General features: G+C 39.9%; 1 protein-coding gene across 2 annotated transcripts in view; it reads right to left on the reverse strand.

The window, feature by feature from the left end:
* LOC126484106 (cytoplasmic dynein 1 light intermediate chain 2) overlaps window positions 1-20997 on the reverse strand; it is a 109421-nt gene that overhangs the window by 45786 nt on the left and 42638 nt on the right. For both annotated transcript variants that reach the window (XM_050107484.1, XM_050107485.1), the window contains exons 3-6: window positions 18996-19112; window positions 13504-13734; window positions 3610-3779; window positions 3295-3524 (exon numbers count right to left, since the gene is read on the reverse strand). In XM_050107484.1, coding sequence (XP_049963441.1) covers window positions 3295-3524; window positions 3610-3779; window positions 13504-13734; window positions 18996-19112 — 748 coding nt within the window. The remainder of the gene's footprint in view (window positions 1-3294; window positions 3525-3609; window positions 3780-13503; window positions 13735-18995; window positions 19113-20997) is intronic.

The raw sequence follows: 20997 nt of genomic DNA on the forward strand, positions 1-20997 counted from the left end.
AGTTTCTTCAGTTTTAATCTACTTCAAGTCAGTATAGAAGCGAAATCCAATACGTATTCAGATAAAAACAGCTGTGTTCTCAGGTCCTACAAGAAAACAACCTCAGAAGTCATGACATATTCAGAAGAAACAAATATTTATGACAACAAAGATATAAATTTCACAGCTGTGTTATTAGGATGAGGATTAAAATAGTGATGCCACAGATGACAGGGTAAGGGACACACATACACACACACACACACACACACACACACACACACACACACACACACAAACTGCAGTCTCAGCAACTGAAACCACACTGCCAGCAGCAGCATCAGAGCATGATGGGAGTGGCGACTGGGTGGGGGTAAGGAGGCGGCCAGGCAGAAAGGGGGAGGGATAGTATGGTGGAGGTGGCAGACAGTGAAGTGCTGCAGGTTAGACAAGGGACAGGGGAGACATGGGGGATATCGGAAAAGGAGAGAAATAAAAAGACTGGGTGTGGTGGTGGAATGATGGCTGTGTAGTAGTATAATGAGAACAGGGCAGGGGCTGGATGAGTGAGGACAGTGACTAAGTTGGAGGCCAGGAGTGTTACAGGAACAGGATGTATTGCTGGGAAAGTTCCCACCTGCGCAATTCAGAAAAGCTGGTGTTGGTGGTAAGGATCTATATGGCACAAGCTGTGAAGCAGTCATTGAAATGAAGGATATCATGTTTGGCAGTGTGTTCAACAACAGGATGGTCCACTTGTTTCTTGGCAACAGTCTGTTTGTGGCCATTCATGCAGACAGACATCTTGTTGATTGTCATGCCTACATAGAACGCAGCACAGTGGTTGCAGCTTAGCTTGTAGACCACATGACTGGTTTCACAGGTAGCCCTGCCTTTGATGAGATAGACGATGTTAGTGACCGGACTGGAGTAGATGGTGGTGGGAGGATGTGTGGGACAGGTCTTGCATCTAGGTCTATTACAGTGTCATGAGACACGAGGTAGAGGATTGGGAGCAGGGGAGTGTAAGAATGGATGAGTATATTGTGTAGGTTCTGTCGACAGCGGAATATTACTGTGGGAGGGGTGAGAAGGATAGTAAGCAGGTCATTTCTCACTTCAGGGTATAGCGAGAGGTAATCGAAACCCTGGCGGAGAATGTAATTCAGTTGCTCCAGTCCTGGGTGGTACTGAGTTACAAGGGGAATGCTCCTCTGAGGCCAGATGTGGAACTTCGGAAGGTCGTGGTAGACTGGAAAGATAAGGCACAGGAAATTTGTTTTTGTACAAGGTTGGGAGGATAATTAAGGTCAATGAAAGCTTCAGTGAGACCCTCGGTATGTATCTAGAGGGACTGCTTGTCACTGCAGATGCAACAACCACAAGTAGCGTCCTGGGTGGTTAGGGACACCCCATTGTGTCCAGTTACTGTGCCTCACAGAGACACACTCTGATCTCCTTTAACCCATTACCCGGAACCTACCCTCCTCTCCTAAATAAAAGATACCAACCGTTTCCTCCATTGACACTCCACTGTTCCTGCCACTTTACCACACGGTGCCCTGCTCGTCACTATTCATGCCACGTCCCTGTACACTAATATTCCTAATGCCCATGGCCTTACTGCTATTGGCCACCACCTTTCCCAACGGCCGATGGATTCGAAACCAATACCCTCCTTCCTAGTCGCCATGACCAACTATATCCTCACTGACAATTACTTCTCCTTTGAAGGCATCACCTATGAACAGACCTGGGTACGGCTATGGGTACCCACATGGTACCATCCTGTGCCAACCTATTAATGGGCCATATAGAGGAATCTTTCCTAAAAACCTAGAATCCTAAACCCCTCACCTGGCTCAGATTCATTGATTACATCTTTGCAATCTGGATTGAAGGTGAGGACACCCTATTCACATTCCTCCAGAACCTGAACAACTTCTCCCCCATTTGCTTCACCTGGTCCTACTCAACCCAAGAAGCCACCTTCTTAGATGTTGATCTCCAAGTCGAAATGGCTATATCAGTACCTCTGTCCGTATCAAACCTACTAACCACCAGCAATACCTCCACTTTGACAGCTGCCACCTATTCCATACCAAGAAGACCCTTCTGTACAGCCTAGCCAACTGTGGTCATTGCATCTGCAGTGATGAGCAGTCCCTCTAGAAATATACCGAGGATCTCACTGAAGCTTTCAATGAGTGTAATTATCCCTGCACAATGGAATGTTATGTCTACCCTATACTAATTGCTGCTTTTTCTTTTTTTCCATTTTTTCTCTTATATAATTTTCATTGTAAGTTCTCACACACTCTCAAAGATATTTACGAATAGTTTTACTTAGTTCAACATTCTCTGCTATTACTGCTTGCTCGAAACTTTTACGTTCTTTTCAATCCCTGCCTAATATTACTAATCAAAACGTATTTGAGGTGTATTATATCTTTGAGTAGATGTCCACAATTATTCTGTACATGCATGCATTAACATCTAATAATATTCCACAAATGCTGCACATAAATGTTTTCAAAGTAACAACATAAACAGCAGTATTTGTTTTGTGCCTATATATAATTCAGAATGAAAACATGGCATTCAGCTTCAATAAGGACTGACAATAACATAGGAGGGCGTGATTAAAAGTAATGCTTCCACATATTTTATTTTGTTTTCAATAATGGTTGAGGTATTACATGTCGTGCATATTACTTGGTTAATTTCCTGCTTCGTTGACGTAAAGCGCAACCCTCTGCTACTGGAGGGCTCCAAGTTGTAATATGTAACATGATGGTGTATGTCAGTGGGTGAGAAAAATGATCACACAGATTCAAAGAGTTTGTCCAAACACACATGGAACATCACCACCTTCAGCGTGAGAATGCAAAACCGCATACAAGTACTGTGACATCGTCAACAATGTGGTGCCCCGAGTTCATTGTCACTGATCATCCTCAAAGCCCCAACTTGGCCCCCATCTGATTTACATCGGTTTCCAAAACTTATAAGACCACCTTCAAGGACTTCACTTTGATAGTGATGATGTGCTGAAAGCAGAGGTGAAGTAGTGGCTCCATCAACAAAGTCAAACATTCTACAGTGACAGTATCAACAAACTGGTCTCTCAATGGGAGAAATGCATCTGTTGCCAGGGTAGCTACGTTGAGAAATAAATATGTAGATATGAAGAACAAAGATGTAAAACGTTAACAACATTGTTTTATTTGAAAAGCCTTATGAGTTTTCACACAAAAAATTTGGAGGCATTACTTTTCAACACACCCTCATATAAATGGTTTCATTGGTACTTACATTAATACTGCATCTTTCTCCACAACAAGAGCTGGAGTGCGAAATGGAAATCCATAAATTCTGTGTGTGAGATATTTATAAAGCAAATCACAATTTTTATCTTCTTTAGCTGATGTGTAAAATAGAGCTGCACCATGCTGTAGACAAAATCGTCGGATCCACTGCTGCATAAAATCAAAGTGCTCATCCCGGTAATCAAAATCTTTTTCTAGTGTAGTCATATAATCCGTCTGCAGGAAAATGGAAAGTTCCAATTGCTATAAAAATACAGGCTTCAATTAAAAATATTAAGCAGGAAGAAATGCATTCTTTTACCTTTGTAATAACAACTACAACATCTAAACCAAGATTCCGGGTGAGGACTCCTTCACCCAAGGGTAATATATCATTTGCGTCTTCCTCCAGATTTCGAGAAGTTCGTTTCATTGGGGACCCTTGTTCGAGTTCATCACCAGGTTCCACATAATCCTGCCACTTCTTCACATCTGAAATTACATGTTGAAGGACAGAGTTACAATGAACCACAGATCTGTCTGAAACAATACAGCAAATTTCATATCTTAATACATTTTTAATTATTCAGACATTTTCATGCTCATATTCAGGAATTGCATGCTGTGTGCCTTCTGTTAGACACGAAGTTAACGATAACCAGAATATAGTTATACAGCATTTGTACTTAATACCTTTTCATGGAAAAAAAAGCTGGTAACAAGCAGTCAGGTGATAAATCATTCTGAATGCACAATCCCATAAGAGGAAGAGTTTGTAGCAGTCAAATGTGGTTTGCAAATTACTAGTAACCCAGACAGTTATTAGGGTCAGTCAAAGTTCCTTTCACCATAGAATTGATCATCACTATCTACACTCTTGGTAGAGCACTTGCCCGCGAAAGGCAAAGGTCCCGAGTTCGAGTCTCGGTCGGGCACACAGTTTTAATCTGCCAGGAAGTTTCATATCAGCGCACACTCCGCTGCAGAGTGAAAATCTCATTCTATCTACACTCTAATTAAATCTACTTGTTATTTGACATTTGTCACATGGCACTATGGCAATGTCACATCAGCTGTCAGCGGCTGTGCAGCTATGGGCAACGCAGGTGTAGTGGGTTGGCAGTTGATTTTACATTGCCAATGAAAGAATAACAGGCACGCAATGTGTTTTGCAGCAATTAATTTGAACACTTGCCCTAACATAACCCGAACCTCAAACTGTGCTGCAAATTAGAGAAAACTGGTGTCAGCAATGTCCAGCCACTGCTACAGTACTATAACCTTATTCTTTGTAACAGGGTGATATGAAGCATTATTACGAACAATTACTAACAGATTTTCTAAACCTGGAGGCAAAGAATTTTCAAACCAATTTAACCCTCCAAGTGCCACTGGGGTCAATACGGCCCCATAAGCACACTGGATAGACACTATGTGCTCAAAAGTATCTGGACACTTGGCTGAAAATGACTTACAAGTTCATGACGCCCTCCATCAGTAATGCTGGAATTCAATATGGTGTTGCTCCACCTTAGCCCTGATGACAGCTTCCACTCTCACAGGCATATGTTCAATCAGATGCTGGAAGGTTTCTTGGGAAATGGCAGCCCACTCTTCACAGAGTGTTGCACTGAGGAGAGATACTGATGCAGGTCAGTGAGGTCTGGCACAAAGTCGGCATTCCAAAACATCCCAAAGGTGTTCTATAGGGTTCAGGTCCAGACTTCGTGCAGGCCAGGCCATTACATGGATGTTACTGTTGTGCAACCACTCCGCCACAGGTCGTGCATTATGAACAGGTGCTCGATCGTGTTAAAAGATGCAATCACCATCCCCGAATTGCTCTTCAACAGTGGGAAGCAAGAAGGTGCTTAAAACATCAATGTAAGCCTATGCTGTGATAGTGCCATGCAAAGTAACAAAAGATGCAAGCCTCTCCATCATAACACCACCACCTCCGAATTTTACTGTTGGCACTACACATGCTGGCAGAGGACTTTCACTGGGCATTCGCCGTACCCACACCCTGCCATCGGATCGCCACACTGTGTACTGTGATTAGTCATTCCACACAATGTTTTCCACTGTTCAATCGTCCAATGTTTACACTCCCGATACCAAGCGAGACATCATTTGGCATTCACTGGTGTGAAGTGTGGCTTATGAGCAGCTGCTCGACCATAAAATCCAAGTTTTCTTCCCTCCCACCTAACAGTCATAGTACTTGCAGTGGATCCTGATGCAGTATGGAATTCCTGGGTGATGGTCTGGATAGATGTCTGCATATTACACATTACAAAGCTCTTCAACTGTCAGTGGTCTCAGTCATTCGACAAATGGGGGGCTATACGCTTTTGAGCTGTACATGTCCCTTCGCATTTCCACTTCACTATCACATCGTAAACAGTGGACCTATGGATGTTTAGGAGTGCGGAAATCTCGCATACCGACGTACGACGCAAGTGACACCCAATCACCTGATCACATTCGGAGTTCTGCTGAGTGCCCCACTTGCTCTGTCACGTAGCTTAATGACTGAGATCGCTGATAGGGAGTACCTGGCAGTAGGTTGCAGCACAATGCACCTAATATGAAAAACGTATGTTTTTGGGGATGTCCAGATACTTCTGATCACATAGTGTATATACCTTCCTTGTCTTCAAAATATTACTTTCTCACTCTGAATCAATTGTATCCAATTATGTTTTGTTCATTTTTATATTTATAACCTCAATTTAAAATTTATTCATGGTTTTTGCACTGGGTACTGCTGGGTTCAATATGATCCCACTTTAAATTGTGTTTCTTGAATGTAACATTTATGAAAATAGAATGATAAATGATCTGTTGAACGGCTGTTCTATGTAACACCTGCAACAATGAAAACATTATTTTCTGTTTATTTTTGTACCACTGTTAGTGTTTCTCAGATCAGCTGTTGTTCCACCCTTCCTAGTACCACAGGGGTCAACATAACATTATAAAATCCTAGCTCCCTTTTTTTAAAAGCTTTTTTTTTCCAAAATGTGATTTATTCTCTCTGAGTCAGTTGTATCCAATGATGTTTTGTTTGGTTTCATATCCAGTGTTAACTGGGGTCTATATACCCCAGTGGTGTTCAGAGAGATGAAAAAAATCTCTGTAGTAGGAGGGTTAAGACTGTGCCATGATATATTTCCTCACAATACTCCGATGTCCCTTTGATGTGTCAGACAGAGAATACTCTACCACTTTGCAAAAGGAAAGGGGGAGGGGGGGGGGGTTGAGAGAGAGAGAGAGAGAGAGAGAGAGAGAGAGAGAGAGAGAGAGAAGGTCACATCTCCTTTGTCATCTATCCAACCTTCTGTAATGGTATGACTGCCAATAAACACATTTCACCAATTCAAACTATGTTTTGAGTTACTGTCTGCCATCACTTGCAAAATTTGCATCACCATCACCTGCTTGCTTCATCAATTGCCTGCAATAATTCTGTATTTAAAACAGACTTGAGAACAAGCTGCAATGATGCATTACTCTTTAAAAAGTTTACACTCATTCAAAGTGTCAAGTAAATTATTAAAGCAAGATGCTTTCTATGACTCATGCCTAGTATGATAAGTCCCAGTTTTGTTATGCACTTTCAAACATTTCTTATCTGATGTATCACGACAAGTGCCCTGCTTCATTGCCTTCCTTCACGATTTTCCTTGCTAATAAAACACATGGCCATTCCACTGTTGATGGTATGATTACTTTGGAGAATGGTAAGAAGGGTTCCTTCCACTTTCCATTTACCTGTCAAAGTATTCTTGCACATTACATACAAATGTGACTGACCCTCAAGCAAAATTCCTTGTTCAGCTTTTTTGTTGTGTCTGGACCCTGAGCTTTGGGTCTGCCCTTCTAATTTCATTTTTCAATACAACATAACTGCACCAATATGAGCAACAGAAATACACAAATTGGCTATCACACACAATGTCAGTAACGGAGCACTCATGTATTATACATAATCCTACTTGATACTGCTAGTGAAATGATGCTCTATTTTGTCACAATGGAAGCTGTGGACAGTCAGGGAGTAATGTTGAGAGATCTAATCAGAGGAAATTGGGTCCAAAGTGTGAAGCATAAAATACGTAATACACTACTGGCCATTAAAATTGCTACACCACGAAGATGACGTGCTACAGACACAAAATTTAACTGACAGGAAGAAGATGCTGTGATATGCAAATGATTAGCTTTTCAGAGCATTCACACAAGGTTGGCGCCGGTGGCAACACATACAATGTGCCGACATGAGGAATGTTTCCAACCGATTTCTCATACACAAACAGCAGTTGACCGGCGTTGCCTGGTGAAATGTTGTTGTGATGCCTCGTGTGAGGAGGAGAAATGCGTACCATCACGTTTCCGACTTTGATAAAGGTCGGGTGCCAATGACTGTTAGCAGAATATGGAATCGGTGCATTCAGGAGGGTAATACGGAACACCGTGCTGGATCCCAATGGCCTCATATCACTACCAGTCTAGATGACAGGCATCTTATCCACATGGCTGTAACGGATCGTGCAGCCACGTCTCGATCCCCGAGTCAACAGATGGGGTCGTTTGCAAGACAACAACCATCTGCACAAACAGTTCGACGACGTTTGCTGCAGCGTGGACTATCAGTTCGGAGAGCACGGCTGCGGTTACCCTTGACGCTGCATCACAGACAGGAGTGCCTGTGATGGTGTACTCAACGACGAACCTGGCTGCACGAATGGCAAAACGTGATTTTTTCGGATGAATCCAGGTTCTGTTTAGAGCATCACGATGGTCGCATCCGTGTTTGGCGACATCATGGTGAACGCACATTGGAAGAGTGTATTCGTCATCGCCACACTAACGTATCACCCAGTGTGATGGTATGTGGTGCCATTAGTTACACGTCTCGGTCACCCCTTGTTCGCACTGACGGCACTTGGAATTGTGGATGTTACATTTCATGTGTGTTACGATCCGTGGCTCTACCCTTCATTCGATCCCTGCGAAACCCTACATTTCAGCAGGATAATGCACAACCGCATGTTGCAGGTCCTGTACGGCCTTTCTGGATACAGCAAATGTTCGACTGCTGCCCTGGCCAGCACATACTCCAGATCTCTCACCAATTGAAAACGTCTGGTCAATGGTGGCCGAGCAACTGGCTCGTCACAATATGCCAGTCACTACTCTTGATGAACTGTGGTAATGTGTTGAAGCAGCATGGGCAGCTGTACCTGTACACGTCATCCAAGCTCTGTTTGACTCAATGTCCAGGTGTATCAAAGCCGTTATTACGGCCAGAGGTGGTTGTTCTGGGTACTCATTTCTCAGGATCTGTGCACCCAAATTGCATGAAAATGTAATCATATGTCAGTCCTAGTATAATATATTTGTCCAATGAATACCCATTTATCATCTGCATTTCTTCTTGGTGTAGCAATTTTAATGGCCAGTAGTGTATTAATCAGACAATAATAACTGGTGGAACTGAACTGATTGGCTACATATAATCACCATAATCATAAAGGACAATTTTTTCTACTGTAATAATTTACCAATTATTTAGACTCCAACATACATAATCAGCTGAACAGATGAGAGAATGCAATACAATAAGATGTTTAATAACATGTTTATAAACCTTACCAATACCTACTAAATCTTTCCAGCATAGGTTATGTAATACGATGTTAAGACATCAAAACTATGTCCACCAACATTCGATTTTAATACATGAGCAGTCCATACATTTAAAGACTCTTGTCATAGAACTATCAGAGGCAGAAACAGCCGACCCACAAAATTACAGACCAATGCCCCCAATATCAGACTGCTGCAGAAATCTTGAACATATTCTCAGTTCAAATATAATAAACTTTTTGAGACAGAGAAACTTATGTCAACAAACCAGCAAGGTTTTGAAAGCATCACTAGTATGAAACTCTGCTTGTCCTCCTCTCACAACGAACACTGCAAACCATGGATGAAGGGCAACAGGCAGATTCCATATTTCTAGATTTCCGGAAAGCATTTGACAGGGTGCACACGCTGCATTGGATAAATGCTATGTTCCTGCATACGCAAGGTCTTTTGACAGTTTCTGTGGAAAAACAAACCTTGTTAACATTTTCAAAAACCTCTCTTTCAGACGAAAGTTTGGAAGCAAACCATGTATAATGCAGTATTTCCCTAAAAATTGGCACTGATAATTGGTTATGCAGTATCGCGTGTGTTTTAATAGCGTCTTCTGAGAAGCAATTTCTCGTTCTCTTTCAATTAAATACAAACAGCTTTGAAGACACGGACAAGCATACATTTTCAGTATCACTTTATGTGTTTGGTCGTTTACTAGTCGATAGTTATGAATATTATATTATTTGTGATAATAAAAATTAGTCGACTGCCAAATAACACTGTAAATTTAATATAAGTTCATCCGATTACATGTATTCCCATTATATCAATTGTAATATGAATAGTAAAGAAAATGACTGTGTCGAAAAAAACAAAACAAAACCTGACAAACGGAACTCGATCCAGCAGCTTCGAACGCCAACCACTTTTTAAAAAAAAAAAAAGAGAGCATTTTGTTCTATATTGCTCAATGAATTTGTTCAGGGCAGACATCCGATGACACCCGTTCAGTTTGTTCATTCACCCGTTCGCTCAGTTTTTTTTACTAGAAAGGGAAGCTAATGCTCTGATCGAACACAGTGCGCTACCGTGCCGTCACCAAATGGCTGCAGCTGCTACATGGTTAAAATGGCCACGCACAAATATATATTCGACGACCGAAATTATCTTGCGATTTTCTCAGCAACGCTTGAGAAGTACGCCCTACTGCTTACACATTTTGTTGTCCTCATAGAGTACATCATGGCCTCCCCTTGTGAGTATAATGCTGCAAAGTGACAAGAGATGGAACAGTCATGTGAAGATTGTAGTAAGAAAGGTGAATGGTCGACTTCAGTGTATCGGCAGAATTCTGGGAAAGGAGACTGCATGTAGGATGGTAGTGCGACCTTTTCTTGAGTACTGCTCAAGCATTTGGAATCCATATCAGGTAGAATTAAAGGAAGACATTGAAGCAATTCATAAACAGGGTGCTAGATTTGTTACTGATAGGTTTGAACAACACACAAATGTTATGGAAATGTTTCAGGAATTCAAATGGGAATCCCTGGAGTGAAGATGATGATATTTTCAAGAAACACAGTTGAGAAAATTTAGCCAACCAGCATCTGAAGCTGACTGCAGAATGATTCTACAGTCATCAAAATACATTGCGCGTACGGACCACAAATACAAAATACAAGGAATCAGGGCTCATATGGAGGCATATAGACAGTCCTTTTTCTCTCGTTCTATTTGCAAGTGGAACAGGAAAGAAAATGACTAATATCGGTACAGGGAACCCTCCGCCACCCATCATAAGGTGGATTGTGGAATATCAATGTAGATGTAGATATAGACGAAATGTTTGTAGCAAAGCTGGAAAGAATTCTAGTCTTTAGTAAGATTTTTGTTTCAAAGGAAACAAGTTTCTTCTAACAATTCCTACAATTTTTGTTAGTAATTCTCACACAGAAAACTACTCCCATTTTCTGCATCTAAGTTTTCAAGCTGTTTGTAATGCTAAGTGGAAAACACTTGTTTCAAACTTCGTGAAATACAGCTTTGTTTGTGATTATGTGATGGTACATATAACGTAGACTTAACATGTATCAGGCAGCAATGTTATTTTTAATAAATATCCACCAGACTGAGTAATAAATTAAGATTCATCACTAAGGAAATGAAAACGCTTACCATCCAAACACAACTTTCAAAATATTCATCAGTAGTCTTGATGTTTATTAAAGAGAATTTTCAATGGCAATACATTAGAGGCCATTCAAGTTACACTTGCAACACGTGATTAACATTACTGATTAAACAATGGAAAATCCAGGCTGGAATGTGGTTTCAGTTGCCTGAGACTACAGTCGTGTGTGGGAGTTGCATTAGCATTTGCGTGCGTGCGTGGGTGTGTGTGAGTGGGTGGGTGCGCGCATGCATATGTCTGTCTATTGCTGACAAAAGCTTTAATGGCTGAAAGCTATAATTGTGAGAGTCTTTTCATTGTGGCTATCTGTGATGACTCAGCATCTCCCCTATATGGTGAGTAGTAAATTTCCTTCTCATAACATTACTGATTCTTCGAAACTTTGAAACTTCACATGTAGATTACAAAAGTAATGATGTACAGCAGAGAACTAAATATGATTAATCATTCATCTTTATCAATATTCATGAGCATTTCAAGCATTCAGCTGAGTTAACCGGGAAGTTATGCAGTAAATAAATGAATGTCATGTGGCTTCCATCCTGGTGCTTGCCATTCGATACGGTGTCACTGTGAAGGCTTGAGTGTCAATTCTTACACGACTGAAGCAACTTCTTTGGACATATTTCTTTCTTAAAAGCATCTAGTCAAAAGCAAAAGAACTGTTTATTAACACTTTTCTGCAGTTATCCTAGCAGGAATTATTATTAGATTAATTACAACTTTAGAGCACAACATACAAGGGTTAGTGAAAAAAATACAGAAACACTGGAAGAAATGCATGGTTGTACATACACAGAGATGCTAAGCCTGCAGCTCTTGCTGTTGTATTTGATAACAAATCGTACCCGTACATTGTCCTCAATACATTGCAAGTGTCACGTCATGGTCAGAACAATGTTCTGTGTGGTTGCAAGTCCATTATGTTGGAGTTAAATGAATTTGAACATGAGCAAATTGTTTATGCTCGTATTGAGGGTGCTTCCATAACCAAGGCAGCCAAAGTGTTTTGCTTTTCAAGAGACACCATATTCAAAATTTATACCACATACTAGGAAAACAGAAAAACATCATCCACTAAGCCTCAATGTGGACGAGAGTGCCTGCTGAGTGCTGGTGACAGGCGGTCACTGAAGAGGATTGCGACGAAAAATAAGATGATGATGTGTATAAAAGTCACTACAGAACCGAATGTTGCACTTGCAAACCCTATCAGCACCAAGAAAACATCTAGGGAGCTCCATAAGCTGAGAATTGTAGAGCAAGATGGAATTCCGAAACCACACATCAGTGACGCAAATGCCCTTAACAGGAAAATGTGCCACACAACCAGACTAAGCAGCAATGGAAGATGTCATTTGGTTGGACGAGTCTCGTTTCACACTGTTTCCAACTCTTGGCCAATTTTACATCACATAAGTGAAACATGGTGGGGGTTTAGTGATGAATTGGGCAACCATATCATGATATTTCAGAGGCTCCATGGTTACTCAGGCTGCATTACTGTCAAGGATTACATGACAATTTTGGCTAATCATGTCCACGCGATGGAACAATGATTGTTCCTGAATGGTGATGCTGTGTTCCAAGAGGACAGGGCCCCTGTTCACACAGCATGCATCATAGAGGACTTGGTTTAAGCACTCGAGGATGAGTTTTTGCATTTCACCAGCCACAGTCACCACATCACATTACTGAGCCTCTGTGGTCTACTTTTGACAGAAGGGTACATGACTGCTGTCCACATCCATTATTGTTACCTGCGCTTGCCATTATTTTGCAGGAAGAATGTTATAAGATTCCCTTGAAAACCATACAGGATCTGTATTTATCCATTCTGAGATGACTGGAAGCTCTTTTGAATGCCAACAGTTCTCTCACACCTCATTAGGCACAGTAATGCATTTTGTTTTTTGTGTTTACATATTTCTGTCCCCCCCACCCCAATACATTTTCTGTAGCTCCTAGCTACCTGTAACTGAATAGAGGAAAGTAATGCTACAAACAGAAACTGTCACATTCAAATTTTACAGCTCCCAACATTTTCATTTGAATTTGAGTACATACATAATCAATCGTCATTTCTCTTTGACACATCTGCAGTTATACTGTAGAGCTAATTCTTCCTGCTGCCTCACTATAAAAGCTACAGAAAATACTGGAAGACAATAAAAACCCGTATTATGATACCAAAGATACTATTAATGTGATGAAGATATCAACAAGTCTATTACTATTGTTTACTTCGACTTTTATGCTTGCAGCATTGCCAACTCAAACCAACAATCAAAATTAAAACATAATCCTCCAATAAAAAACTGTTCAAAGATTCTAATATATATTTAAAATATAAAAGTGACTGTTTCAGTAGCATACATTTAAGCCTGTACTCTTGTAGTTCATCCCTTTTGAGCTTCAGTTTGTCAATGTGGTCCTGCAGTACAGATGCCCATGTCTGCAGCTGTTCCAGAATACCCCAAGGGGTAGTCATGGCAGCAACAAACATGACTAACGTATGTGGGAAGCTCTCTTCCGACAGCGCAAATCGGAGGAGGTGAGAGTGGGCTGGGTCACCGTCCAGGACCCATACACTCAAACGTGTGTGGTCTGAAACAAATTTTTACAATAAGGATGATTACAATAATAGACATTACAAACAAATTTTAAAAAATGAGCTGCTGTATTTTGATTAATACTACATATTAATCCTGTAACTTAGTGCTCTCTTTGAACACCAAAATACGGCGCTCTGGGTGGGGGAGTGAAATCAGTCAACCAGTTGCATGACAGGTTTGTTAGAACTATTGACCTATGTTTTGCCAATTTAAGAGGTCAGAATGATACAAGCCTAAGCATCACTGTCTCGAGAAATGAGATTTCATTATGTATCAACTGAGTATAGCTAGGTGCATCTACTGCAGATGTGGTCTCTTGATGTTTCAGAAGATGGTGCAGTAATGTAAGCATAAGAAGGTAGGAGACGAGGTCCTCGCAGAAGTGAAGCTGTGAGGATGGGGTGTGAGTCGTGCTTGGGTAGAGCACTTGCCAGCGAAAGGCAAAGGTCCCGAGTTCGAGTCTTGGTCCAGCACACAGTTTTAATCTGCCAGGAAGTTTCAATGTAAGCATACTTTGAATCATTAAAATTTATTTACTTGATTTTTAAATTTGTCCAAATCCTTATTTTGGTCTCCTGTAAAATTTACGTCTTGTGTTGTGGCTTAGGACTGAAGCATTCTGATCTCTTCCATTATAAAATTATCTTCTTTAGAAGGAGATGAAACTTCTAGAAATTACACATAGGTTATAAAAGGTTCAAGTACACCAAATAACAAATGCAGATAAAATACTAGAAGCCATGAGTAGACATTTGCTTGTCATATCTTGTGTTCAAAATGTACTTTAAAATTAAGCCATTTGGCATTTGTCAAGTAAAAATTCACCTCAGATATAATAAGTCATGACTGTCAGATGACATCAGTGTGTAATTCACTGATGCAACTTGTCAACTGACTAATGTACTACGGCCTGAAGCTAAGGTAACTTTCGTATAGAGTGCACAAGAAATGCGCAAATAAGTGTGACAAATAAAGTAGCGCACAATTAGGCTCGCATACTCATGCTGAGTAGTTTATGGCCAATAATTGACAAATACAACAGTGCATCATTATCATAAATTATAGGCCTTCCTTAACCAGTGCAATTCAGTGCATGAAATATTTTACAAATTAAATGATGCTGATAAAAAAATTATTTATAACACGTCTTAAAACTCACTGTAACAGAAAGTATTATGTGAAAATATAATGTCATTAAAACAATTACAGGCACAATGGAAATAACTTCCTTCTCTAGCAACATAAACTATTTTACCTCATATACAAATGTACAGCTAGTAGTGTTTAGATTCTAAATAAAACTCTGGAGACATCTTATTTTACATTATGTCTTAAAATAGTTGTGAATGTACGATATCTCTGTTTTGGTATAGCAACTGGACGCAAACTATCTAGTGCTCGACAAGTAACTTAAGGGAATGTGTTTGAGGAAAACGACATCCTTGACATGTACACGCAGCCAGTAAACAATTGCTAAGCTGCCATGACTAACATCTTAAACTGCTGAGGAAATTCTTATTCAGTTGCAGCTGATCATTTATGATAAAACTTAGCTAAATGTTGAAAATATCTTAATTTCCTCCAACAAATCTAATTTATAACCTTTCCCTTGTTTATGCATGATTACCGTTTCTTCTAGTTTTCTTGGAGAATGTTCAGAATTTAACAAATGCTCTGTGTAGGTGTAATTATATATGATAGCCCCTCCCCTGCCCAGCAAGTGCTCTCGATGTCTCACTTTGAACGTCCGCCATTCCAGTTTATCTAACCTCTGACAATTGTTGCACAACATTTTGTAAACACTTGAGTAGGTAAAAGGATCTTTACCCCCGTGTGCACTAGATTTTTTTCTTCGGACTACCATTGGTAGAAAATGTAACCTTACAGCCATATTTTTTAGTTAAAGAGGAGGCTGAACCTGTATGAAATATTACTCAAAATAGCTAAGCTTTTCGTTTTCCCCTTTTTCCTTCCTTTTATTATTACCAAGCACTGACAATTTTTTAGCCCTTTTAGTAACTGGGCCCTGGTTGTCTAAAAGTGGCTCATAGCCATTATTACAATTGTTTTGGTTAGTTTATTTCTGTAGACTTTCAGGGGATAGTAGCATAAACACAGCGAGGTTAATTGCTTAGTAGATGAAAACTACTTTCAGAGTGTGTGAGAGGTGCATTTTAGAATTTCTAATTTGTGTATCAAATCTAAGCTACTTGCAAAGAAAAAGGAAAAAGTAAAGGATTCTTTAACTTTTGTGTGTAAATGCCTAGCTAACGGACTGATGATGCAGTAGTTTAGTTGCTTTCGACACATCATCATCATCCTCCATCATCCTAGCTAACTTGTTACGAGTGCTACCTTTACTATTCACAGTCTGGTACATTGGATGTCTGTTCTTGTGGATCTTAAACTGGCTTCTCCAAAGAGAAGGCTTGAGATTCATATTCACTACCCATTTCTTTTGAAATTTCCCAATAATTTTTTTTAGTATTACTTAAACAATTATCTTTTGATTAAAGGTTGGATCTGAATTCCTTTTATCTGACTGTTATTAATACTTTACTGTTTTTCGTTTTGCAATTAATGTTATTAATTACCTTCTGCTTTTTAGTACCTATATTATCCTTATTAGTGACTTCTTTTTGTATGGTGTTACTGCATTCATGTGCTATCCTAACTTTTAAGAGGTTCTTCCATTTTCATACTGTCTAGGCCAATTCTGAGATTGATAACAAAATTTTCAGTGCCCTCCATACAGAAGTTATCTTAACTTCAGAGCCTTGTACATTCGGCGGTTGAGAAGTTGTATCCATGAAGTTCACACTGATGTCATCTGATGGCCATGATTTGTTGTTGTATTGTTTTTGAGGGGAATTTTTACTTGACAAGAGCCAAACAGCTTTATTTTAATGACCTTTTCAGCACAGGATGTAACAAATATGTGTGTACCCTTTGCTTCTATTATTTTATCTACATTCATTATTTTTTTACTTGAACCTTTTGTAACCAATATGTTGCACCTCCTCATGAAAACTGTAAAATTATTTATTGAAACCTACATCAAGGGTTCCAATATACCTGTGTTGCGCAAATGGCTGGCTGATTTTTTCATCCTTTCCAAGATTATTGTTTTACAGCTGCTGTTTACAGCCATGCTTTAAAATAAGGCAAATTTAATATAGTTAAGAGTGTTGAGGTAGAGGTGGTGGTGTGAACAGTAAGCAGACACTGCACACACTGAGAAGTAAAGAAGGGAGATGAAATTTGGCTGTGCCCCTTTGAAAGGAACCATCCCACAGCAAAAGCATAATAAACCTAAATCTGGATGGCCAAACAGCTATTACTGCAGGCAGCCTTTTTCAGCTTAACTACTTGTAATTTATGGTTGCTGCTTCATATATTATACCACTGGGACCCTATCCCTCCTGTTGGAAAGGACTGGGCCTCTAGACATACTGTTTGTTTACTGAATGACAGGATCAAAAGGGGAGGTATGTCAAATGCTTATTGCTAGGAATATGTTAATTTTCACTGTTGTCATAGATGAATCTGGTGGAAAACGCCATCGTTACTGTGATGCTTTATCAGCCAGGGTTTCAGTTGCCTCCAGCTTCATGCTTACAATGCAAGGTGCAGTTGTTCCACAAGCAGACTGCCAACCTGTCATAACTCACAACCAAGGCTTTTTTAAATTATATGGATCCGTCAAACTGATCATATTTTGTCAACATAAATTTAGTATGCTGACCAAGGACAGCTCACAGTCCACAATGCATGTGTTTATAGTGTGACCCATATCGCCATTACAGATCAGTACACTGTCACAGCTGATCTCAAGCCGTCGGCACATGGACCATGCTATTGAATGCTGAGCATTGAGTGTGCCGAGTTTCTGACGTCGTAGCGTGGAATAGCATGTTGGGAAGTCTTGCTGAACATGCAGAGCAATATCTAGCATGTCAGATATTCTCAACGTGCAGCTGAACATTGACCAATGTCACGGTAGCACAACGAATAGCATCACAGTTTTGAAGCAAGATGGAGGAAAGTTAATGGGTCAAATCCCACTGCATACAAAAATTTTTTTCTTCAAAGCTTCACTTTTTTCTAGGTTTTGATACTTTCTTATTAGTTATTTAAGTATATATTATAATATTCGATGTTAAGAGTAAATATTAGGACGCTATGTTTGAGGGGCGAATTTGTTCAATTGGCTTGATTGACAGGACACCTTGCACTACTTGCAGTAAGATAGTTTGCCCTTTTTTTTAAGTTTTGTAATTCACACGTAGAGATTCTTCTACTGAGTAGGAACAGAGATCAAGTAAGAATGACCTTAGGATATCATTAAAAAATGAGAGTAATGAAATAATGTTTACCCTGCGTGGATAATTATTGAAACTCTCATCGCACTATTTGTAATGGAATAAGCCAATGTCCTCATTGAGCAGACATGGTACTTTCCTTTTTGCCTTATAACATTTTTATGGACATTGTTTTTATTTACAGACAGAGTAAGTTGACGAGAGTATCGACAAGCCAGGAAAGTACATTTTAATAGAGCTCATATACTTTTAAGTTAGCCCCTTTCGTAAATAGTGTGATTTGTGAGCCAGGTACAGCTGATAACTGCAACTGGCGTGCACTGTGATCGCATATACCACATTGGGGCCCATGTACTGTGTGCACGAGTCGCATTGTTTCTGAGCGTTCAGCAGGTGCACGAGTCGCATAGTTTCATAGCGTTCAGCAGCACGCTGAACTCGACACGCTTAACACGTTCAACAGCTTAAGACTATTGGCTTGTGAAGGTATTTTTAATGGGGGAATTACTTCAATCCAACCACCTGAATTCCACATAATATGCTATCAATAAAAATTTGCTTATATTAACTGTAACACAATTAAAACTAATGTTATTGCAATCATTTAAAGCTTGAAACAATTCATTTTGTTCTGCTGTGCAAAATAACCATAATGTTACACAAACATTGTCCCTAAGAATCATTATCAAAACAGTGCAGTCTTATTGATATAAGCGAAAATGTGTCTCAGCCAGTCAGTGAACATGTTTGTTTAATTGAGTTGTCCAACATGTCATCATTACACATGCTACCCATAAGAAGCTTTGTGCAAATTACTGGAGAAGTACGAGCCTCTTAAGGATGGGACATTTGCATTCTGAATCTTGACCAAATTTAGCATGATATAGTTATAAAGGTAAACTCGTGCATATACATAAACTTTTATAATTACCATCTCTGTATTCATCTCTCACATCAATATAAGCATATTCTAAACCAGAGCCCTTCTTTGGATCCTCAACTCCTTGAAGTTTTGCTATCAGTGTTGTCTTACCAGATTCATTGTCACCTGGAAAAAAATAATTAATTAATTAATAGTGTGTCACTAGGAAGACACAAAACTCAGCATATATTTTTGCTGGCTTGCAGCTGAATTCTGCACTCAATATCAGTACCTGACCACTAACAAGATTACTGGAGACTAGATTTTTGTGCAAATCCAATGTGGAAGAAAAACTGAATAGAATGTGGGGTGACATAAAATCAGTTCCAACATTCATACAGAGGGGTTTAAGCAATTTGATTATAAATGTATATTGTTAGACAAGAGACTAAATACAGGTCAGTATTTACATCACCATATAAACTAACTGGTGCCCGCTAATGTAGATAAATGAGTTAACGTTAAAAAGACTAGCAGAAAAAGATGGCAAGCTCAGTCACTATGAGAACTGCCAGCAAAAGGTAAGGTTCTAGGAAATTTCAAAACAGCACACCCTCCATAAAAGAACACAAGATTCATCCTGGAAACAATCCCATAGGTTGTGTCAAAGCCACTGCGTAAGACATTCTCTCTTTCAGAAGTGCTAGTGTCATAAGATATGCAGGAGAACTTCTGGAAAGTATGGGAAGTAGGAGGGAGGTACTGGCAGGACTGAGGCCATGAGGATGGTTTCAATTCATGCTTGATAGCCAGCAAAAGGGAAGATTCTGGGTACAAGTCTTGGCCCGACATATAATTACTGTCAGTTAATTACACAAGCATTACGTCATACTTACAAGAGATGGTCACATATAAGTGACAATGCGAAAATCTCTGAATTGTTCAAGTAGTTGTGTGACAAAAATTAATTTGTTGAAGGGAATCAACAATATTAACATCTTATGCACATATGCATTTATGTATAAAAGGGCAATGTCCTGGCTGACCAATCACCAAGCCCAAACCGCTATGGATAGAAACTAAAAATTTGGTGAGGTATAGATCTTATACTGTAGGCATCGTTTAAGAAGAGATTTTTCAAAATTCCAACCCTAAGGGGGTGAAATACGGGATGAAGAGTTTTTTTTTTAAATACGTACTATAAGGCAATTTTAAAGCCAGACATACAAAAATTAGTATTTGGTTTCTCGGTCAGAAATAAAGCAATACATGTTTCAGTACTTTTTGAAATTTAACCCTAAGGAGGTGAAACCTTTTTCTGAAAATTTATCATTATTAAAGAACTACTAAAATATTTTTAATTCTACATCTATGAACACTAGCAGTTGACTTTGCAGTTACAAATTTAAAAATATGAGTTTCAGTGTTTTGGGAAATCGGATCCCTAATGAGGAGAACTAGGGAGATAAATCTTTGTAAATTGGTGTTCGGCATCTGCTCGAGATGAAAAAATACGTTTCACTGTTTTTGGAAATTCAACCCCCAAGGGGACTGAAATAGGGTCAGACTAATTCACTGACTCATTACTGCCCAACCCAAATTGCCAAGGACAGAAACTGTTAAGTCTGGAGAGGGTGTGGATCTTATACTGTAGGCACTGTTTAAGAAGGGATTGTTTGAAATTCCCCTCCTAAGGGTCTGAAATAGGGGATGAAAGGCATTTTGACAGTATGTCTCTATTAGCCCGCCTGGTTGGCCGTGCAGTCTAACGCATGACTTTCTGGGCAGGAAGGAGCGCCTGGTCCCTGGCACGAATCCGCCCGGCGGGTTTGTGTCGAGGTCCGGTGAACCGGCCAGTCTGTGGATGGTTTTTAGGTGGTTTTCCATCTGCCTCGGAGAATGCGGGATGGTTCCCTTATTCTGCCTCAGTTACACTATGTCAGCGATTCCTGCGCAAACAAGTTCTCCACCTACACGTACACCACCATTACTCTACCACGCAAACATGGGGGTTACACTCGTCTGGTGTGAGACATTCCCCGGGGAGTCCAACGGGGGCCGAACCACACAA

Source organism: Schistocerca serialis, chromosome 6 (genome assembly GCF_023864345.2).
Source record: "Schistocerca serialis cubense isolate TAMUIC-IGC-003099 chromosome 6, iqSchSeri2.2, whole genome shotgun sequence".
In the NCBI taxonomy this organism is placed as follows: Eukaryota; Metazoa; Arthropoda; class Insecta; order Orthoptera; family Acrididae; genus Schistocerca; species Schistocerca serialis.